This window comes from Rhinoderma darwinii, chromosome 1, assembly GCF_050947455.1.
Source record: "Rhinoderma darwinii isolate aRhiDar2 chromosome 1, aRhiDar2.hap1, whole genome shotgun sequence".
In the NCBI taxonomy this organism is placed as follows: Eukaryota; Metazoa; Chordata; class Amphibia; order Anura; family Rhinodermatidae; genus Rhinoderma; species Rhinoderma darwinii.
The window spans coordinates 126925616-126950250 of NC_134687.1; the positions used below are offsets into that span (position 1 = coordinate 126925616).

Here is a 24635-nt window from a genome sequence, read left to right on the forward strand (position 1 = left end):
ATAAAATGGACGGGATATACTTCTCCATCTTATCACAGAATACAAACTCTCTCTCCCACCAGCCCAGATAGAGATTGGCATAGGTGGGAGCACAAGGGCTACCCATAGCCACTCCTCTTAGCTGGTGAAAGAACCTGTGCTCAAAGACAAAAAAGTTATGCTCCAATACGAAGCGTAATAGGCTGAGTACAAATTGGTTGTGTACGCTGAATTGGGCCCCTCTCTCATTGAGAAAATACTCAACAGCCCCACATCCCAAAGAATGGGGAATGGAGCTGTAGAGGGCCTCCACATCCAGGCTCGCCAAGAGGACATTGGATTCAACCTTAATCCCTTCAAGCTTCCTGAGTACCTCCATGGTGTCACGTACGTATGACGGAAGCGCTGTAACAAAGGGCCTCAGAATCCTGTCCACATAGATACTCGCATTCTGTGTTACACTATCTATCCCAGAAACAATCGGTCTTCCCTTGAGTGGACTAAGACCCTTGTGGATCTTAGGGAGGCTATAGAAGGTAGCTACCTGTGGACATTTGCCCACAATGAATGCTAATTCCCGCACATCAATGATCTTCAAATACTTAGCTTCCCCCAGGATCACCTTGAGCTCAGCCAAATATCTCATTGTGGAATTGTCAGCCATAATCTGGTAGCACATTCTATCCTTCAGAATATTAGTACACATAGTTACATATTGTGCACGGTCCATTACAACGACATTACCCCCCTTGTCTGAGGGTTTGATAATAATGTCATTGTCATTTTCAAGTGCCTTGAGTGCCATTATTTCCTCCCGGGACAGATTATAATGCAAGTATCTATCTACCTCCAATTTCTGAAGCTGGTTAGTCACGACCGTAAGGAAGACATCCAGCAGAGTATTATCATTGATTGGGGGATTAGTGGTTGAGGGAGCCCTCAAGTCGGTGAAGGGGCCCTCACCCACACCTCGCTGACCCTCATCAAATAACTCCTGCAATACCCTAACATTGGCAAGATCCTCTTCCTGAATACCAAGTTCAGCACACTGTCTCCTGTCATGTGTACAGAAAAATTTCTTCCATTTCAGTTTCCTGATGAATAAATTGAGATCCTTGACCCAGGAGAAAAGATCAAATCTATTGGTTGGAATAAAGGATAGACCCCTCTTGAGTACTGCGGTCTCAGAATGGGACATAATCCTTCCAGACAGATTGACGATCTGCATTTCATCATCATGACAGGGAATACCTAAGGTTACATGTCCCTGGGGTCCCTGTGTAGATAATCGAGAATGGGGTGGCTCTTGCATAAAAAACCATCCCTGGTAGGTGCTCTCCCTCTCGTTCTCCCTCTTTGTGTGGAACGTACAGACACTTTCCCCTGAGCTCTATTAGTACGAGTAGTTCTCAAAGGATACCTCTGCATGTCTATATCCAATACGTCTGGCTCAGAGGAGGATAACTCAGTATCAATCTCCTGGTGTCCCATCTGTTTAGAACCAAATTCAAAAATTCTACCTTCCTTGAAGTCGGTCGTATCACGAACGTATTGAAAGTGCTTACGTTCCTTGATATGTGCAGTGAATTTTTCAACAGCTTGTTGCAGAGTTGTTTCTTTTCTTTCATATTCTGCACTACCAGAAAACTTCTGAACCGACTCAATTCCATCCCTAAGCTCCTTGGAACTACGTAAAAGCAAATTTTTCTCCTCTTCAAGAAGAATCCCCATGAATCTGAGAGATGAGTCAATCGACTCTTTCTCCCATCTCTTGAGCAACTCAGCTGACCGCAGCCTAGCTGCCGGAGTAAGAGAAATTCTCAGCCCTCTTGGTACAATATTATTCTTGAGATAGGTCTCAATGGTCTGGACCTCCCACCATGATCTAATGTGATCCTTGTAGGATTTAGTGAGATGTTTAAATGCACTGTTGATGCTCAAATTATGCGACTGTGGTAGAAGCTCACTCTCCGAAAAAACCTCCCTGGCATCACACATCCATCTTTCCATGTTGATATCGGTTGTGAGAAAGCCTGCCATCCCCCTTCGATAGGTAAAGTCAAAATTGGTCCAAAATCAGTGATATATAGGTATACGTTTAAATTTATTGAAATACACTTGTTCTACCTGTATAAACGTTTAAAATAATTCTTTAATGATAATTTATTAAAATGTAGTAGGGCACAGAGTGCCAAAAGATCCAAATACAGGCGTTGGCAGCCAGATCAAGAGTGCACAGTAAGAGGAATGTGAAGTAGACAATCAACATGCACTGATTAAACAGTGCCTGACAAGTCTGATGTAATTTTCAACACCTCTTGAAATGTGCTGGCAAATATACTTTTTACCAACTGGGCGTTGTACAGAGGAGTGTATGACGGTGACCAATCAGTGACTAATCAGTGTCCTACACGTCTCATTGTTCCAGCCCAGATTCTTTCACTGCACAATCACACTGTGCTGTGGATCATGCTGGGCTGGAACAATGAGAAGTGCAGGACGCTGATTGATCACTGATTGGTCACTGATTGGTCAGCGTCATTCCTCTGTACAACGCCCAGTTGGTAAAAAGTAAACACACGCCCAGTTGTCTATTGAGAAACTCATTAGCATAAATCTAAACTAGCTCATAACTTGCTCAAAAATGATCGTTTTTCAAAATAAAAACCACTGTTGTTATCTACATTACAGCGCCAATCAGATTATGTAGGAGACAGGACACTTATAATCTGGTGACAGAGCCTCTTTAACAAGCTGTATTCCCCTTTTATATTTATTGGCATACCTGCCACAACACTATCGGCACATATAAACTTTACTTTACTCTCGTTTTAAAAAAAACAACAAAAAAACAATAGCTGGTTTTATTTTAAGTACAGGATACTTTAAATCTTTATAAAACGGAAAACAAAAAAGTGCTGGATTTGTCTAGGAATACTTTATATTTCACCCTGGACGGCACCGTGTAATAAAGATTACATTGACCGTTATTTAACTGTATAGTTTGTGGTTATTATTTAATACTCTAAATCTACCATAGAAATAGGAGTATGATCTACACATTACAAGGTTTCTTAAAGATTAACACATGACTGAAAAAACGAACTTTTATATGTATAGAAGTATTCCGCTCACTACTCCAGGATCTATTTATTATCTTTTCCTTTAGTCATTTTTATTTTGTCTTTGTTTTTTTAATCTTGTAATTTGTGCTTTTGAGAAGCGCTCTAATGTAAGTGCTCATTTTACTAGATTCATATTCCTGTAATGCTATTGGGAGAGCTAATATATCATAATGTCACCTTGTGTTTTCAGAAGTAAAAGTTGTTCCTGTTTTTTTTTTTGTTTTTTTTTAGTTGCCTATGCCCCATGGAATTGCTGAAAAAGATATTGTATCTACTAATCAGGGGGAGCTGTCATGCAAGGTAAATCTGGCTTCTACCTTTAGGGCTGCGTTCACATATGCGTTGTGGCTTCCGTTCTAGCATATCCGTCAGAGGAGCACAAGAACGGAAGTTAACGTTTCCATAAAAAAAAAACATTGATTTCAATAGGTTTCATTTTTGCATCAGTTGTGCTCAGTTAGGTTTCTGTTTTTTTGACGGAAAGGTGCTTTCCGTTTTTTTTTAACATTGAAGTCAATGGATGACTGATGCAAACTGATATGCCATCCATTTGTATCAGTTATGCATTACGTTTAACGGATCCGTTTTTATTTTTTTGTGCACAAACGCAGACTTAGGCTTCGTTCACATCTGCGTTGGGGTCCCGTTCTGACGTTCCGTCTGAGCTTTTCGTCAGAACGGGACCCTGAACTGACACAAACGGAAACTAGAGGTTTCCGTTTCCATCACCATTGATTTCAATGGTGACTGATCCGGTGCCCATGGTTTCCGTTTGCCCCTGTTGTGCACCGGACCGCTTTCATATACACTGCAATACTTCTGTATTACTGCCTGTCCGTTTAGTGGATTCCAGAGGCATGGCCTAGCAGGAATCCACTACAGGCAGACCTAGGGGCCTTTATTAGGCCCCTGGCTGCCATAGAAGACACTGACACCCTGCGATCTCATAGCAGGGTGCCAGTGGGGTGAGAGAGGGAGCCATGAAAAGGCATATGCATCAGAATATGCACGTTAGTGGCCGCTGTGAAAAGGCGTATTGGTGGTCACTAACGGGTTAATGTGTAGTTATCTAATTGATTGTAGTGTGTCTGTACTGAATAATGTGACTTTTGTAGCAGTTTTTTACTTTTTCACTTACAACTCTAGGCCTAGACAATGAGTACTGTGGCCTTAAAGGCTATGGGACACCTTTGACATTAAGTTCCAGGCTGCAATCTCCACTCCTTCATTCATTTTCAGACCCCGCTCTTTGCAACCTGCTCCTAGTTTCACACTGTTATCCTTATCATGTCCCACTTAGTAACAAATGCTGGATGTGAGTTCTGTGACTCCAGGATCATGCTTTTGCCTTCACTGGCTCTTATGTATTAGCACAGCTTCATTCCTGTACTGCTTTCCCCTTCTACAGCCCATGAGAGATCTCTTCACTCTTGTCCTGACACTGATGCTGAGTGTTTGATTTCCCTCACCCTGCACAGTCTGTCGTGGGTGCTCTACTTTCTTTACACAAATGCACAGCATGTGTGATTCACCCTGTGTGCTTTCCTCCCTCTTAAACAGTACAGCCTGTGTCATCTGCCCTCCCTTAAAGAGGCTCTGTCACCAGATTTTGCAACCCCTATCTGCTATTGCAGCAGATCGGCGCTTCAATGTAGATAAGAGTAACGTTTTTATTTTTAAAAAAACGAGCATTTTTGGCCAAGTTATGACCATTTTTGTATTTATGCAAATGAGGCTTGCTAAAGTCCAACTGGGCGTGTTTAAAGTAAAAGTCCAACTGGGCGTGTATTATGTGTTTACATCGGGGCGTTTTTACTTCTTTTACTAGCTGGGCGTTCTGACGAGAAGTATCATCCACTTCTCTTCAGAACGCCCAGCTTCTGGCAGTGCAGACACACAGCGTGTTCTCGAGAGATCACGCTGTGTTGTCACTCACTTCCTGCCCCAGGTCCTGCATCGTGTCGGCCACATCGGCACCAGAGGCTACAGTTGATTCTGCAGCAGCATCGGCGTTTGCAGGTAAGTCGATGTAGCTACTCACCTGCAAACGCTGATGCTGCTGCAGAATCAACTGTAGCCTCTGGTGCCGATGTGTCCTCGCTCGTCCGACACGATGCAGGACCTGGGGCAGGAAGTGATTGACATCACAGCGTGATCTCTCGAGAACACGGCTGTGTGTCTGCACTGCCAGAAGCTGGGTGTTAACGAACAGAAGTGGATGATGCTGATTCGTCAGCATCATACACTCCCATTCCTAACGCCCAGCTAGTAAAAGAAGTAAAAACGCCCGATGTACACACACAATACACGCCCAGTTGTACTTTTACTTTAAACACGCCCAGTTGTACTTTTGCAAGCCTCATTTGCATAAATACAAAAATGGTCATAACTTGGCCAAAAATGCTCGTCTTTTAAAAATAAAAACGTTACTGTAATCTACATTGCAGCGCCTATCTGCTGCAATAGCAGATAGGGGTTGCAAAATCTGGTGACAGAGCCTCTTTAAGACTCTGATGACCCCCCCGCTCCACCTCTGGTCTGTGTCAGAGCAGAGAGCTGACACAGCCAGGAGCAGGGCGCTGTCGGATTTATGTCATAATCAGCAGCATAGCCCATGGACTCTACAGCAGCAAAATGGCAGCACATTCTTACTTAAGATTATTTAGAAAGTTACTTAAAAGCTATGTAAATCTTTAGAAGCGATTTATTATTGCTCACTTGCTTCCTAAATGTAAAGTTAAAGGCTATGTAAACCTTTGAAAGGTATTTTTTTTTTAAATAAAAATGTCAGTCAGTGTGTTTGGTGCAACTTTCAAATGTAGTTTTTATTAAAAAATATTTTTACTTTTTAAGATACAGCTGCTCTGTATCCTACACAGAGCAGCTGTATCTTTCGCTAAGACCTGAATCAGTTAGTCCTACGGACCTGATGGGTTCAGTATCCGCACGCAGGATCCACCTGTAATCTATCACATCTAAGTTATGAACTTAGATGTGATGGATAACCGATGGATTCAGCGTGTCAAGAGACAGGCAGGATTCTCTTTCACTGAACCAGTCAGTCCTGCGGACGTGACGGGTACAGGATTCAACAAACGATACACAGCAGCTGTATCTCAAAGTAAAAATAGTTTTAAATAAAAACTAATTTGAAAGTTGCACCAAACACACTGACATTTTTATTTAAAAAAAAAAACCTTTCAAATGTTTACATAGCCTTTAATTTTGCATTCAGTAAGCAAATGAGAAATAAAAAAAAATTCAGTGCAACGGTGTCTATAGCCTTTAAGTCCTAAGGACAATATCCGTGTTGCAGCATAGGCAGGGAGCAGCGCGAGTGACAGTCTTCCTATTGTTATGGATCCTGTGATTTCATGGCCTGTTGTAGTTCTAAACGGCTATGTTTAATACTTTAAATTGTGAGCCACATATTGCTTCTAGTTGATCAACCTGTGTCTCCCCCTTGTTCAAGTAGTCCCTTTTAGCACTCAACCAATCAACAGTTTTTAGAAGTAGATGAAGAATCTGATTTCCACATGCCGTACATAGTGTCCTAAGTGTGCAGTCACACCTGAAAATATAGGTATGATTGCAGTAAACCGCACTATTCTTCTCCCTCTCCCACATACTCTTAGTCCAGGATAAGAAATGGGTAACTGTATGCAGGTTCCTATTTCACATTTAGGCTAAGGGCATTTAAGCACATAGAGAGTAATTGTGTGACTGAGACTAGGCAGGCACATATATGTTGTTGCTTTATCACTTCAAGTAGAGCAGGCAAGTATGGAGATACTACAGCAAACCGCATTCTGAAAGAATGATTTACTTACCTGACCAGTGATAGGGTTAGTCAGCTGGCCCATAGTAAGTCGTCTGGCGTATGCTTATAGCTTTTAATTTGTTTTCCTTTTTGTGTAATAAATTCAGCGTGGAGAGGTGCTGGTCCTGCTGGAGCAAAAAGATAACAATTATGTACATTGCCAAAAGGGAGGTGTATCTGGAGATGTAAAAGTGACTAATGTGAAGATCATCACTCCACTTGATGACTGCCCAGAAAACAAGCAAAAGGTAGGTATCTCCTCGAAGATAGGGGATCCTGATTATTAGACCCCTAACCAAAGCATATTATGCTGCTTTATGAGGACGTAGTAATAATAATAATAATAAAAGTTTATAGGGAACGTAGTCCATAGACCACCTATACTAATTGATGTGTATCACAGCTTGGCATCAAACAGGATTGACCCAAAATTGAGGTTCTAGAGACGGTGGCATCTTCTCTCTTCTCTGATCATCACTTACATACCTGCATTTCCCTATTTTCAGGATGAATATCATCATTATATATGATTATATCCTTATAAGCAGGCTTGCAACCATTTAGTAGACTACTAGAATTAATTTATACAAGTCCATAGAATAGCAGCCTGATTAGTAATGCAGCATAGTTTACTACTTGCTCATAAAATGTGAATATTGTGCAAATACTGTAGGTGATGATTCTGGGCCTAGGAGTCCAGTGAGACGTTCTACTCAGCGCTTTCAGCTATCTCTGCATTCACACTTATACAGGGAATGCTGTCAATCATTAAAGAGACTCTGTCACCACATTATAAGTGCCCTGTCTCCTACATAATGAGATCAGCGCTGTAATGTAGGTGACAGCAGTGCTTTTTATTTAGAAAAACGATCTATTTTCACCACTTTAGCTTTATGCTAATGAGTTGCTTAATGCCCAAGTGGGCGTGTTTTTACTTTAGACCAAGTGGGCGTTGTACAGAGGAGTGTATGACGCTGACCAATCAGTGACCAATCAGCGTCATGCACTCCTCTCCATTCATTTACTCAGCGCATAGGGATCCTGCTAGATCCTTATGTGCTGTCTTATACTAACACATTAACAATACTGAAGTGTTTAGACAGTGAATAGACATTCCACGGGATGTCTATTCACAATCCGTGCACTTCGTTACTGTTTCTGTGGTACTTACAGCAGAGCAAGCGTAATCTCGTTGTAACCTGTCATCTACAGCGTAATCTCGTTGTAACCTGTCATCTACAGCGTAAAATTTTTTAAAAAGCAACCAATAAGTTATATGTACCCCAAAAAATGGTACCAATGAAAACAACAACACGTCCCTTAAAAAATAAGCCCTCCTGAAAAAAGTTATGGTTCTCAGAATGTGGTGACACAAAAGCAAATGTTTAAAAAAAAATAAGTGTTTTTAGTGTGCAAAAAAATAGTAAAGGAAAAAAACTATAAACATTTGGTATCATCCTAATCCTAATGACCCCCAGAATAAAGTGATCATGTCATTTTATAAAGCACGATGAAAAATTAAAACGTTACGGCTCTCAGAACGCAGTTCTGAAAAAACAAATAAAATTGCTGTGTCCTTAAGGCCCAAAATAACTGCATCACGTGACAGATCCCTTGGCCACAATGTTATCACTTTCTAGTTACCTGTATTGTTGACCATCTTACATGGAACTTGGTAAGGCTGAAAAAAGACACATGTCCATCGAGTTCAACCAAGGGATGGGAAAAAGGGAAGGAACGAAACAAGAATTCTACACGTTGACATAGTGTTTTTATTTTCCAATTGTATATTTTTATTTTTTTCTCTTGACATGATTATGATTTTTCTGAGCTGCTGCAACAGCAGTTCCAGATATTTGCTTTACAACAAGCATCTGGACATTAGAAAATAACCTGTTGACCTCCATGGGAGAGTTTTCTGGGCATTCTCTATGATCTGTGCATGGGAAAGGTGGGGGGGGGGGGGTGAGCTGTCCCATCACCTACTAGTGGTGTCATCCTGTCTTCCCTGATTCCAGCTTTATTTTAGAAATGTTGATTTTTATTTTAATCCGTTCCTATGATAATAAATTGACTACTGAACCTGCCCCAGTGTACACAGCACAAGCTGAAAAGTAATCAGGGGCCAGTGTGAAAACTGACATTTTTCTGTATTTTTTTTCTTTTCTTACATGCATGCTGCTTTTCCCTCTTATAACCAAATTGCCATTGTAAATAATTTAATTTCATGTAATTTATTATGCTGCTTTACCTACCATTGCCGTGAAACGTGATTCTTACTTTCCAATTTTTTAAGGACTTGCCCTATAGACTGGAGGACAGCCATACACCTCACGTATTGGTGCTGCATGACTTTGTTGGAGGTATGTTGAGCTCTGTTGGCACATACTAGAAATTTTAGTTCTTCTGTATTGTCCTTTAGATGAGACTTGTGTTTGTTAGTATTAATAGTGTTTTGCACGGAAAGGGTTATGACTTTTCTTAGATTCACATCCAATACCAAGGTGTAAAGGAAATACTAGTCTATCCTAAAGACCCTTTTACATGGGCCAATGATCGGGCAAACGAGCGTTCATACGAATGTTCGCTACCGATCATTGCCCTGTGTAAACAGGTTCACTATTGGTGATGAATAAGCTCATTTATCGGCTGATCTTATTGTTTATGCAGCAATAAATATTATCGTTGTCTGCAGCACATCTCCCTGTGTGAACAGGGAGATCTGCTGCTGACATGATGGAAATGTATGTCGAAGAGCGATTATTACATAAACAATCATTGCTCCTTGTGAAAGGAACAAACGAGCGATGATGAACGAGCTGTCTTGTTGTTCGGTGCTCTTTTCCGGGACCCATATTGGGGCGTTTCTATCTAACTAAATGGCAAGGGGGCGTGATCTCTTCGCTCTGACACTGTCCAATCAGCTACGGACAGTGTCGGGGTGGCTTGCGCTGTGTTCCCTCCCACGAGAACACACACAGACCGGGAGAACGCTCTCTGCAGAACCATCAGTCTGTGTGTGTTCTCGTGGGAGGGAAATCAGCGCAAGCCTCCCTGACACTGTCCATAGCTAATTGGACAGTGTCAGAGCGAAGAGATCATGCCCCCTTGCCATTTAGTTAGATAGAAACGCCCCTTGACAGTTCAGAGTCTTATTTACACATCGGGTGCCAAATAGAACGCTACCAATATGTAAATCACGGAGGAAGATAGGAAAATAATTTCAAGTGAGACCTTGTTTGTGAAGCTCTGCCTATTACATGCTGCACTCAGCTGCACATGTATGGGCAGGTGAAAGGTTCTCTTTAAAATAAGAACATGGTGTGGCCTCCCACTCTCGGTGATTGGTAGGACCAATTTGACCAAAATGGTGCTTATGCCCAATTTCTATACATTCTGCAAAATTTACCTGTATGAATCTCAATGGTGTACTTCTGTAGAATTCAAAGATTGTTTCGGTCGCTTACTTGGAAAGACATACCAGCCAGAATACGCCTAGAAACACTTCAAAGAGCCAAAGATCAGGGAGGGTTGGCGGTAGATAATCCTTGGCTTTATTTCCTAGCAGCACAGGCCCAATGCTCAAGGGATGGGGACGGGCTACCAGCTCCTACATAGCAGAGAAACTATTCGCTTGGCATGGGTGGGGGGGGGGGAAGAGGCCTCCTCTATATCTGATGGAAATTGGGGCTCAGGGCAGACATCCAGATGAGATACCAACGCTATTGCTGTCAAATCAAAATGTGGCACAACATCAACGACATGGGGCTTGAAAAATTGTAACAAAATAACGTCTCTATGGAAAAACCCAAAACTAGGAGAAATACAGGCTTTAGAGGGATTTTTCCCTTGGAAATGAGCAGTTATTCATAGAGCGTTAAGAGAGTCAAGATTTGAGCAGCTATGGGAGGAATTTGGTTTACCACATCACTTGCTCGACCAGTATCTCCAGCTGCGTCATGCCCTGGAGGTGCAGGCTAGAACGACTGATATTACTGTTTCCCCTCATCCTATACTTGAGATAGAAATCTTGCAGGGCACCACGAAAGGAATTATTTTCATGATCTACAGACACCTTCTGGATTCAGATCAGAATTTTTTTTCCCTTGCATGTACGTGCAAAGTGGGAGGCAATTGTGTGTCCTTTAGCTAAGGAACAATGGGAGGATATACTAGCAATCACACCTGGGTTATCCTTGTGTGGGGCCCAGAGATATTCTCAGATGCTGTTAGTTCATATAGTGTATAGAACACCTGTCTGGCTACATGGGGTTGGATTTAGAGGAGACGCAAAATGCCATCGCTGTGACATCGATGACGCTCACCTCCTTCATATGATGTGGGAAAGTGCCCTCTTCGGGCCTTTTTGGAATGAGATAATAGCTTTGATACATAGAGTATATGGTATCTTGGTTCAGGCAAATCCCATGATCTGTAGGGCATTTCTGTAGGAGTTCTTAGAATATTATACCAAGCTAGAAAGTTAATTGCCCAACATTGGATAGTGTCTTCCCCCTGACAATAACAGAATTTATTGCTAAAATTTATAATTTCATTAGACTAGAAAAGGGAGTGTACCATAAAAGAAAAGCAGACGCTAACTTTGAGAGACTATGGGGTCTTGGATAGATACACCGGGACTACCTCACATACAAAGATCTTTATTCGATGTATCTAGATGGAAGGACGGATATTGACATGCTAACACCTGTTATTATGGAACGGTCGATAGATATGTCATTCTATGCCAAACTATGAATACTATGTTTTGTTGATGTTTGTGTAATTGATGCCTATGTTGCTTCTTTGATCATTTATGTAAAGAAACTGCTACACACGCTTTTTGCATGGGGAGGGAGGGTAAGGGCTGTTTTAAGGAGGGGCAACAATGTTTATATATGTTTTATCTTTGTAAAATTGACAATAATAACTTATTTGATTTAAAAAAAAAAGAAATAACTTATTAGTATTTGTTGCAAATGTATTTTCTATTATGGTAGAATTGTAGTAAGGACATTGATGAGACCTGAGGTAAAAAAATGGAGTGAAATAATATTGTTCATAATCTACAGGCACATTACAGCTCTAGTGTTTGTGGTGTAAAACATTATAATTCTGGCTTTAAAAGTTAGACACATACTTGTACTTCGTGCAGAAAAGCAGTGCGTCATATGCTTGATGTTCCGTAGCTACTAACAAAAACGTGTCAAGATACAGCAGCATTTTGTGCAGTATTTTGCAACATTTTACTTTGCCGTAAGTAGTCTCGGGGGAGTAGCTATGGGGGGTGCAGGTAAGTCGTGCCTGGGAGGGCCGAAAGACCCCTGTGTTCACATGAGAAGACCTTAGTATTATAAATGACAGATGGTAGGTGGGGGTCCCTGTTACAGATTTTGTATTGTGACACAGAAGCTTCCAGCATGCATTTAGTGTCTTTTTTGACTTATTTCTCCTATAAGACATTTTTTTTTTTTAATTTATAGAAGTATGTTGTGAAAAGGCTTGTTGCTTATCCTGTTTAGATTTTTTTATTTTGTAATAAAAAAATTTCCGGCACCATTATTTTTTAGGACATGCAGATGACCTGTGTCTAACCTCAGGGGAGATTGTGTACCTGCTGGAGAAAATAGACAGAGAATGGTACAGAGGAAAGTGTAAAGGAAACACTGGCATATTTCCTGCTAATCATGTCCGGATTTTGGTATGTGATTCCTTTTCTACCAGGAGTATGACAAATAGGGCTCTTTAAAACAACCATATCACAGCTCCGAGCAAACTTCAAAATATTTTACGGAGCCGTAATATGGGACCTATAGAAGTGTTTGGGAGTTGCTTTACCTTTAGAATGCCTCCAATTTCATAAAAAAAAATGGTGGTGTTCTCCATCAGATGCCATATTATGGGGAGAATATCTCTGCAATATGGTGCTGAAAAGGGGCACTCCAAGTGCCAATGGCTTCCTAGTGCGGAACTACAGGTACTCTGATTTGTCTCCCTACAGACTCCATAATTGCCCCGCAAGGATGTCTTAAAAAGACCTTGTGTCAAATTTTAGAAGTTAAATCTTTGTATTGGTTTTGTATTGGCAGGCACAAATTTCAGACAGGGGAGACTTATAAAGCATTACTTTTTGGAAGCTTTATCCTTCTCTGGGATCTTATATGTCTGTAGCTAAAATATAACATGTGGGCCCAGCCTAATGGTTCAGATGCAATCACCAACCTCTTATGAATTTTATAGGAATATAGACATTTTAATGACTATATCTCTAAACGTATTTCCTTTAGGTTGATATGCCAGATAAGGGGCATCCAAAGAAAAACCTTACAGCTTCTAATATAAAGTAAGTGTACTTTACAAAACATTTGCTAGCAATATTTTTAAAGGGGTTCACCCAGAATCAACAATTAATACATTTCCACAGGATAGGTGACAGTTTTCTGATCCCTCGGAGCCCCAGTGATTGCAACAATGGGGGTCCTGAACCCTGAAATCCACCCCCTGCAGTGGGGAGGGGCTTGAATGGAGTGGTAGTTCAGCATGTGCCCGCTGCTCTATTCAATGTCTATGGGACTGACGGGAACAGCCAAGACATTGAATGGAGTGGGAGCGTGGATACTCAACTGTCGCTCCATTTAATGTCTGTCTCACTGCGGTCAATCAGTGAGGAGAAACAGGGGTTCAAGACCCCCGTTTTCACGACTGGCGGGGGTCCAAGCAGTGGGATCCTAAGCGATCAGACAATAATCAACTATTCCGTGGATAGGTAAAAATTGTCGATTCTGGTAATACCTCCTTAACTTTCTCTCATTTCAGTTGTATATACTATGGTAACTACAAACAGTCTGTATATATTTCTTATCAGTGCTCTAAAATCAGGACATTAGAGTTATTTCTTCTAATCAAACCTTTTTTTTTTTTTTTTTAAAGATAAATAAAAAAAATAAAAATGGGAATATCCGATAAATACAATCTGCGGTGTTCCCAAAACGTATATAGAATTTAGTTAAAGGAGTTTAACATTAAAGGCCCTCTTAAGTATACTGTATAAGTAGGCACTGTCTCATAGATTCCTACTGTCTGCTATACATACATTATGGGTGCCTCAACGCATCATCATGGCATTCTGCTAAATGAACTGTATGAAAGGGTTTGAGGCTAGGAGAATGCATTAATATCCTTTGTCTAAATCATGGGTCAATCTTTAGTGAACTTGCGCTTGTATATTAGGGAACTACATATAGAGAATACACTTCTTGAATTAGTATAGCTAACTTTTATGAGTAAGAGTGCTTTGACAATAGAGTAGAAAACCCATACTGGATCCAAATTCTGTGCAGCTTCCCTGCATCTATCAACAGACACGGTTTGTTTTACAACTTGCATCTGGTGCACCATAAGCGGAATACAGGCTGCCATAACTGGTGACCGATATTCTATGAACTTGTGGGGTAGGACCCACCACTCCCATGCTATATTATCAGGTTACCACCACTATTAAAAGGTGGATTTTTGTAATGGCTCATGCACACAACAAAGCCATGAGTGCAGAGGATGCATTTCAGTACATGAAGGCCGTAGGGCTTCCTAGTACAGAGCTGCACAACCTCTGTATGCTGCCTTACAGGCTGCTTCAGTTGCCGTACAAATGGAGAGATAGGCCCCTAAAAGCAATGCATGTAGGGAAGAATACCTCCATACTTACAGAATCATGCCCCTATATCTTTTCTGTCTGATTTGTATGTAATCTGACAGAAAAAAACTCCATATGTCTCTATGAAATAAGAGGAATGGTGAGGTACAGTAATGGCCCTTATACTTGTATGGGTGCCATACAACTCAGAGGTACGGAGCTGTAATACGGCCGTGCTTGGGCCCTTAATAGAGAAATATCGCTGGGTTGCTGTGCAGTTCTCTGATATAAAAGCAAGATTACTAATGCTTCGGAAACTCCTTCAATCATTGCATTTTCTATGGCAATGTTATGAAACACTTGTAGTTTACTACAGAATGTTTGTAATGAACGTAAACCACAAGCAGCGTTATGTATGTTTAGCATGTTCGCCAGGAAAGCTCCTGGCGTAGACGCTTAAAGTGTCCATAGGGTTACTTTAGTCCAATGGATTGTCCGTTTGTCCTCTGTTGGGTTGGCATAGGTCAGTATACCGCAAAAAAGGTATGGAAGAGCGTGGTAGACTACGATATTCTATACATTGTAATCTTGCAAAAAAAACAAACTTATACCACGCGGGAGCCTATCGGTGGACGTTGCAACCGTATGTCATCCATCATAGGCATCCATTTTTATGTATAAGTCATGAGCTTTTCATAACTTATATGTTCAATGGATGCCATAACAGACTATGGGTGACGGATGCCATACAGTGGCATCTGTCCCCCATAGTCTATTATGATGTTTAACTTATACATCATGAAAAGCTCTTTACGTAAACATTAAACAGATTCCATAATAGTCTATTGGTGACGAATATGTTACAGCCTCTGTTTAACATATGCATGAGGAGATTTTACCGTGTATACATGAATGGTATGTCATAAAGCGTGATGTGAATGGGGCCGTAGACTACTTAAGTTACGCTTTTTTTTTTTTATTTGTCAATGCTTCTCTCCAGGGGTCCATGTTGTGTGGCACGTTTTGAATTTATTGGTGATCAGAAAGACGAGCTCAGCTTCAGTGAGGGTGACACAATTGTTTTGAGAGAATACATTAATGAGGAATGGGCTAAGGGAGAGCTGAACGGACATGTTGGTATTTTTCCAATCAATTTTGTGGAAATCATAGAAGACTTGCCAAACAAGACTGCAGGTAATTTTGGGAAGCCCAGAGATTCAATGCAGAGTGTTTTGTATGTTTTGAGCCTTGCATGGTAAAGGTGTAATGTAAAAAATAATTGTTCTCTAAAAAGAGAGAGTTCACCACAGGACATCATTGCTGCAAGTCTATGCATGTTAACGCCTCATGCACATGACCGTGTGCGCCGTCGGTGATCCGAGGAAAGATGGGACATGTTTCTGCAGCAAATCTGGCGCGTGTGAATATACCCTAACTAAAGGCCCTTTTACACTGGGCGATTATCGTGCAGACGAGCGTTCGTATAATGCTCGTTGCCGATAACTGCCCTGTTTAAACAGGGCAGCGATCAGCAGATGAACGAGCAAACGCTCGATCATCTTCTGATCGTATCATTTTAAAAAAGTTAAATATTATCGTTGTCGGAAGCACATCTCCCCAGGGAGACGCGCTGCCGACATGATGATGATGTATGGGGACGAGCGATTAGAGCAACGACCGCTCGTCCCCTCCCATGGCTCCATGTGACAGGAGCAAACGCACGCCAATCAACCATGTCTCGTTGATTGGCGTTTGCTGCACCGGCCGATTGTCGGCCGGTGTAAAAGGCCCTTTTTAGTTGTCCACTATCTATTAAATAAACCCTGTTTAACTTTTTTTTTCCTTTTTTAAGCCCTAGATTCCCGGGATGTACACAAGAATAAATTATCCGCATCATCTGCACAGGTACATTGTCTTGTGTTTTTACTAGTAAAAAATGTTGTCCTATTTATCTGGGAAACACTGTCTGCTATGTAAAAGGGAATTAACCCCTTCAGGACTGAGCCTGTTATGGCCTTGATTTTTTTTCAAATCTGAAATGTCACTTTATGTGGTAATAAGTTTGGAATGCTTTTACCTGTCCAAGCGATTCTGAGATTGTTTTCTCGTGACACATTGTACTTTCTGTTAGTAGAAAAATTTGGTTGATAAATTCAGTTTTTATTTGTGAAAAACGCCAAAATTTGGAGAAAATGTTCAAAAATTTGCATTTTTCTCAATTTTAATATATCTGCTTGTAAAACAGATAGTAATACCACACAGTATAGTTACTAGTTAACATTTCCCATAAGTCTACTTTATGTTGGCATCCTTTTTTGAACATTATTTTATTTTTCTAGGACGTTACAAGGCTTTTATTTAGCAGCAAGTTCTCAAAATTTCAAAAAGCTATTTTTTAGGGACCAGTTCAGTTCTGAAGTGGCTTTGAGGGCCGTTAAATATTATATAGACCCCATAAATCACCCCATTTTAAAAACTAATCCCCTCAAATTATTTAAACCATCGTTCAGAACGTTTCTTAACTCTGTAGGCGTTTCACAGGAATTAATGCAAAGTAGAGGGAAAATTTACAATTATAATTTTTTTGGGGCGAAATTCATTTGTAATAAAAAATTTCTGTAACACAGAAAGTTTTACCGGAGAAACGCAACTCAATACTTATTGCCCAGATTCTGCAGTTTTTTTAAATATCCCACATGTGGCCCTAGTATGCTAATGGACTGAAACACGGGCCTCTGAAGCAAAGAAGCACCTAGAGGATTTTGGGGCCTCCTTTTTTTAGAATATATTTTAGGCACCATGTTTGAAGAGGTCTTGTTGTGCCAAAACAGTGGAAACCCCCCAAATAAGACCCCATTTTGGAAACTACACAACTCAATGAATTCATCTAGGGCTATAGTTAGCATCTTGAACCCACAGGTCGTTTGCTATATTTTTGGGATTTTGGAGTGCAGATTTTGTGGAATGGTTTTTGGGTGCCATGTCTCATTTGCAACGCCCTGGAGGGACTAAACAGTGGAAACCCCCCAAAAGTGCCCCCATTTTGGAAACTACATCCCTCAAGGAATTTTTCTAGGGGTTTAGTTAGCATTTTGACCCCACCGTTTTGTTTTTTTTGCAGTATTTAGTGGTATTAGGCCTTGGAAATGATTATCAACATTTTTCCCCCGAAAAAATTTTTTTTTTAATTTTTACTTAGGATAACGGAGGAAAAAACCCCCAACATTTGTAAAGCAATTTATCTGGAGTGCAAATACATACCACATGGTCATAAATGTTTTTTCATTAGCAATTAATTAACCTTTTCGGGACTGATCCGTGTTTTGCTTTTTCATTTTTGTTTTTCCCTCCCCGCTTTCCAAGAGCCATAACTTTTTCATTTTTCCTTCAATCAAGTGGTGTGAGAGCTTATTTGTTGCGAGACAATCTGTAGTTTTTATTGGTACCATTGATCACTTTTTATTCCATTTTTGGCAAGCAAGGTGACCAAAAAACATAAATTCTGACAATGTTTGTTTTCTTATTATTTATTTATTTTTTTTTTTTTTACGGCGTTCACCGTGGGCTAGAACTTGCAATTTTACTTTGTTCTGCGGGTCGATACAATTACAACGATACCAAATGTATAATTTTTTTTATGTTTTGCAGCGTTTGCGCAATAAAATCACTTTTTTTATAAAATAAATTTTTTGTGTCGCCATATCCTGAGAGCCATAACTTTTTTATTTTGCAGACAAAAAGCTGTGTAAGGGCTTGTGTTTTGCGGGATGGGTTGTAGTTCTTATTGGTACTATTTTGGGGTACATGCAGCTTTTTGATCACTTTTTATTCTATATTTTGGGAGGGGTGGTGACCAAAAAATAGTGATTCTGGAATTGTTTTTTACTTATTTTTTTTTGTGGTGTTCACCGTGTGGGAAAAATAATATTCTAGTTTGGGTCGTTACGAACGCGGTGATACCAAATATGTGTACTTTAACGATTTCATTTTTTTCCTATAATAAGTCATATTATAGGAAAAAAAGCAGTTTTTGTAACTTGTAACTTTTATTTTTACACTTCTATGAAATGTTTTTATTAACTTTTCTTAAACTGTTATTTTTTTTTTTGTCGCACTAGGGGACTTGAAGACTTGCAGCTCTAATTGTTGCTAGTATACATTACACCACCTACGTAGCGTAATGTATTCTGAGGGTATGTTCACACGGCCTTTTTTCGGATGTTTTTCAGGCCGTAAACGCCCGAAAAATGGCTGAAAAATCGGAAGCAGAATGCCTCTAAACATCTGCCCATTGAAATCAATGGGTAAAATGGCGTTCTGTTCCGACCTGCACTTCTTTTTCGCGCTCGTTTTGAAAAACAGCCGCGTAAAAAAACTGCCTGTCACTTCTTGGGACATTTTTGGAGCCGTTTTTCATAGACTCTATTGAAAACAGCTCCAAAAACGCACATAAAAAACGCTGCGAAAATCGCGAGTGGCTTAAAAAAGTCTGAAAATCAGGAGCTGTTTCCCCTTGAAAACAGCTCCCTATTTTCAGACGTTTTTGACTCCGTGTGAACATACCCTGACTGTCAATTTGACAGTGACGTAATAGAAGCCTATCAGGACCAGCTGGGGCTGGTCCTGATAGGCTTCCATATATGGCATACATGTCTGGCCTCCGGTTGCCATGCCAACCATCGGCAGCCCCCGAATTTGCATTGCGGGGGCTGCCGATGTGCTACAAACTCCCTAAATGCGGTGATCGCAAACGGTCGCCGCATCTACGGGGTTAATTTCCAAAATCAGCGGCGATGGGCCGCTGATCGGCAAGTGGGAGAGGAGAGCAAGGCAGACACCCTGCACAGTTAACCACCACTGCGGTGTAGCGCCGCACTGCGGTTAACTTTTAAACTCCAGACGTAACTGCACGTCAAGGTGCGCGAACTAACTGCTCACCTTGACATGCAGTTATGTCAAGGTGCGGGAAGGCGTTAAATGTGTTTTCTTGTCATATGTAAATAAAGCTTACATAATGTATAATGTAGTCTAGGCAATCTTTTATGACCTAATACGTCAGCAGTACAGATCTCCCTCCTATCCTGATATTTTAATAGAAATTCTCATTATATGTAAAATGAATCAGCCTGGGGAGCAGGATGTTTAGGCCGGGTTCACACGTAGTGTAAATACTGCGGCTTTTCCACGAGATATTTTGTTGTGGGAAATCCGCAGCATAATACAGTAGCAGCAGAGCGGATGAGATTTGAACAAATCTCATCCACATGCTGCGTAAATGATAAGCGGAAAAAAAACGCTCAAAAATTACCTGCGGTGCGTTTTTTTTTTTTTAATCCGTAGCATGTCAATTGTATTTGTGTAATCGCTTCTTTTTTTGTTGCGGGATTGAATTCAATGGGAGGTAAAGCCTGCAACAAATACACTGCGTTCCAAATTATTATGCAAATGTTATTTTTCGCTGATTTTCCTAAATAGTCGATGCAAATGACAGTCAGTATAATCTTCAAGCCATCAACCGTTGGAGTATAATGCAAATTTTATTGAACAAATCTCCTAATGAGAACAGATTTTTTTTTTAGAAGTAAAAAACTCAAAATGCACTGTTTCACATTATTATGCACAACAGAGATCAAAACATTTTAAAGGTTGTAAAGAGAGCTAAAATGGTAATTTGTTGAATTTGCAGCATCAGGAGGTCATATTTACAGAAATCAAAAGCTCTTTCAATCAAAAAAATTCTTGCATCCATTGAATTTGTGAGTATTTGGACAGTTTCTGCTTGAATATCTTTGCAGGATGTCAGAATAACCTCCCAGAGCTTCTGTTTTGATGTGAACTGCCTCCCACCCTTATAGATATTTTGCTTGAGGATGCTCCAAAGGTTCTCAATAGGGTTGAGGTCAGGGGAACGTGGGGGCCACACCATGAGTTTCTCTCCTTTTATGGCCATTACAGCCAATGACACAGAGGTATTCTTTGAAGCATGAGATGGTGCATTGTCATACATGAAGATAATTTTGCTACGGAAGGCACGGTTCTTCTTTTTGTACCACGGAAGAAAGTGGTCAGTCATAAACTCTACGTACTTTGCAGAGGTCATTTTCACACTGTCAGGGACCCTAAAGGGGCCTACCAGCTCTCTCCCCATGATTCCAGCCCAAAACATGACTCCGCCACCTCCTTGCTGATGTCGCAGCCTTGTTGGGACATGGTGGCCATTCACCAACCATCCACTACTCCATCCATCTGGACCATCCAGAGTTGCACGGCACTCATCAGTAAACAACACGGTTTGAAAATTAGTCTTCATGTATTTCTGAGCCCACTGAAACCGTTTCTGCTTGTGAGCATTGTTTAGGGGTGGCCGAATAATAGCTTTATGCACACTTGCAAACCTCAGGAGGATTCTACACCTTGAGGTTCGCGGGACTACCGGTTTGCTGCTTTGCAATGGCATTTTAGCAGCTGCTCTCCTAATCCTATTAATTTGTCTGGCAGAAACCTTCCTCATTATGCCTTTATCTGAACGAACCCGTCTGTGCTCTGAATCAGCCACAAATCTTTTCACAGTACGATGATCACGCTTAAGTTTTCTTGAAATATCCAATGTTTTCATACCTTGTCCAAGGTATTGCACTATTTCACGCTTTTCGGCAGCAGAGAGATCCTTTTTCTTTCCCATATTGCTTGAAACCTGTGGCCTGCTTAATAATGTGGAACTTCCTTCTTAAGTAGTTTTCCTTTGATTGGGCACACCTGGCAAACTAATTATCACAGGTGTCTGAGATTGATTACAATGATCCAAAGAGCCCTAAGACACAATACCATCCATGAGTTTAATTGAAAAACGAATAATTAAATGTTTATGACACTTAAATCCAATGTGCATAATAATTTGGAACACGGTGTAAATGTTGCCATTTTTGCGGGGGAGGCTGCGATTCCGCTACAAAAATCGCAAATAAGAAAAAAAAAATCTTACCCAGAATTCTGTGCTTCTTCGTGACCTTTGCAACCATCATAGGCTCCAGCGGTCACATGGGATGAAACGCCATGGCTACGGGTAAGGATGATTTTTTTTTATTGACATGCAGTTTTTCGTAGCGGACATTCCGGCCAAAAAGCTGCACCACAATTTGGTGCGGTATTTGGCCGGAATCCCCTGCGTCTACCAGGGCGGATATGCTGGGTACTTTTACCCAGCATATCCTCCCTGTGTGAACATACCCTTAAGTTCACAGAAGATTGCCCCAGGACTTATGCCTCATGCATACAACCGTGTTCAGTCCGTGATATAAGGACCGCATATCGGCCGCGTTTCCCGGACCGAACACAGTTCTGGAAGCTAGGCTCTTCGCATCATAGTTATGTATGACGTTGTGAGTCACTGCCTCCCCGTGGAACTACTGTCCCGTACTGAAAACATAATTACAGTATGGGACAGTATTCCCGCGGTGAGGCAGGGACACCTAGCGTCATACATAACTATGATGCTAGGAGCCCGGTTCACTGAACCGACATGCAGTCCGTATATCACGGACCAAACACTGTCGTGTGCATGAGTCCTTACAAATGAGGCTTAATACGATTAACAAACTCAGCTGTGGAAATTATCAGCTGTGAGCAATTAAAACAATTAAGACATTTTTCTTACATACTGATTAAGCTTAATACCTAATTCACACGAGCGTGTTCGGTCCGTGATATACGGTCCGTGTGTCGGCCACATTTCCCGGACTGAACACAGTGCAGGGAGCCGGCTCCTAGCATCATAGTTATGTACGACGCTGTGTCACTGCCTCGCTGCGGGACAACTGTCACGTACTGTAATCATGTTTTCAGTACGGGACAGTAGTTCCACGGAGAGGCAGGGACTCCTAGCGTCGTACATAACTATGATGCTAGGAACCCGGCTCCCTGCAGTGTGTTCGGTCCGGGATTAGCGGCCGAAATACGTTCCGTCCATTACGGATGTAATGTGCTCGTGTGAATCCAGCCTAAGACAGTACATAGTGATCTAAAAGGATCCCTATGCGCTGACTAAATGAATGGAGAGGAGTGCGTGATGCTGATTGGTCAGCGTCATACACTCCTCTGTACAAAGCCCACTTGGTCTAAAGTAAAAACACGCCCACTTGGGCATTAAGCAACTCATTAGCATAAATCTAAAATTGCTAATAAAGTGGTCGACATACAGACCGTATATCACGGACTGAACACGCTCGTGTGAATTAGGCCTAAGGCTGAGTTCACACAGGGCAGATACACTGCGTAAAAGCACGCAGCGTATTTACCCAGTGTGCTGCAAGGAATTCCAACCGAAAAACCGCACCATACTGTGGTGCAGTTTATCGGCCGGAATGCACGAGGCGGGAAAATTGCAGCACTTAGCTGGCCTGCTAGCAGGCTGACCTCCTGGGATGACGTGTCATCCCAGGAGGCCTGGCCTCTGACATCTTCCAGGCCAGCCTCCTGGAATGATGTTTCATCCCGTGTAACCGCCAGTACAGCCTATGATTGGCTGCAGCAGTCACATGGGATGAAATGTCCTCCCAGGAGGCTGCGCTGAAGGGAGGAACACTGACTTCTGGGTAAGTAAGAGAGTTTTTTCTTTTTTCTGAATTCGTTTTTTTGCGGCGGAATCACTGCAACCCCACCGCAAAAGACGTAACCCCTGCTTTTAATGGGGAAAACCCGCAACAAATAAGCAGCGTTTACAATTGACATGCTGCGGAATAAAATTCCGCACCGCAGGTAAATTTCTGCTGCAACTGTATTTGTTGCGGATTTTCCGCAAATAATTCTGTTGCGGAAAAACCGCAGTATTTAAGCAACGTGTGAACTGACACCAAGCAGGGATCTTGAAAATGTTGAGCAATTAAAACAATTAAGAAGTTTTCTTACATACTGATTTAAGCTTTATACGTTGTTCTCACTCTTGGGCCGGGAATCCTGCGGCAGTGCATGATGGTTCTGGTGTTTGGAATTATAAAAAGTGTTTAAATGTTAAAGCATTTTAATTTTACTTACATTTTTTGGTAGTTTAGGTGGACATTTTCCATAATGATAAACAGGAGATTCATCCACCATGTCATACTCCTATATCCGGATTAGAGAAGACTCTGTTCACATTAGTAGCTTTGTTCACGTTAGAAGCCTCCGTTGCAGATTCCGTTGTTCTCGCCAAACAAAATAGCACAGCATGCTGCGCTATTTTATTCGGCAAAGCAACGGACACCCGACAGAACCCATTTAAAGTCAATGGTCTCCGGCGTGTGCGGTTTGTTTCCGCGATGCGACGGACCCGGCAGCTGCGTTATTTTGTTCTATTCCTATGACTGAGCAGAACACAGAAAGCCTTGACGCAGATGTGAACAGAGCCTTGGAGACAACAACATTTTATTCTATTACATTCACAAAGTACATTGTAAAAATGTGTCCTAATGTAAAGCGTGTAGCACGCTAAACCCCCACGTCCCCTCCCTTCCATTGTGTGAGGGAAGAAACCCTGAAGATGTCTCCAGAATTGATACCGTGCAATCTCTTTGTCAGTTTAGTGTACCTGACCTGGCATGTAATGTTACCTTATTGAACTGAAAATTAAAGGGGTTTTCCGAGTTAATCAAAAAAAGTGGCCAAGGAATGGGGAATTCGCCAATTGTATATAACACTGTCTCTCGTGATTTCTATCACCGCAGAACCGATTGTCTGGGGAATGGTATGAAGCGCTGTATGATTTTGCAGCAGAGGCAGAAGACGACTTGCCCTTTAGAAAAGGAGACAAGATACTGATTATAGAAAGACTCGACTCCGAGTGGTATAAAGGACGACTGAATGGCAGAGAAGGGATTCTACCGGCTTCGTTTGTACAGCTCTGCTCAGGTGTGTATATCATTTAAAATGTCAACACCTCAGGTAATACCCCTGTGATCAGGGCAATACAACTGCTTTGATGAGGGGAGGTTTGACATCTATCTCTTATATAGCAAATTTTTGTGTGACGATACATTTATGCCCCTATAGAGAATCTTAAAATATATTAAAGAGGCTCTGTCACCAGATGATCAAATCCCTATCT

General features: G+C 41.3%; 1 protein-coding gene across 3 annotated transcripts in view; it reads left to right on the forward strand.

The window, feature by feature from the left end:
- SH3D19 (SH3 domain containing 19) overlaps positions 1 to 24635 on the forward strand; it is a 135573-nt gene that overhangs the window by 97171 nt on the left and 13767 nt on the right. For all 3 annotated transcript variants that reach the window (XM_075860358.1, XM_075860356.1, XM_075860357.1), the window contains exons 12-19: positions 3336 to 3404; positions 7032 to 7172; positions 9221 to 9287; positions 12495 to 12625; positions 13212 to 13267; positions 15558 to 15751; positions 16410 to 16462; positions 24256 to 24439. In XM_075860358.1, the coding sequence (XP_075716473.1) occupies positions 3336 to 3404; positions 7032 to 7172; positions 9221 to 9287; positions 12495 to 12625; positions 13212 to 13267; positions 15558 to 15751; positions 16410 to 16462; positions 24256 to 24439 (895 nt within the window). The remainder of the gene's footprint in view (positions 1 to 3335; positions 3405 to 7031; positions 7173 to 9220; positions 9288 to 12494; positions 12626 to 13211; positions 13268 to 15557; positions 15752 to 16409; positions 16463 to 24255; positions 24440 to 24635) is intronic.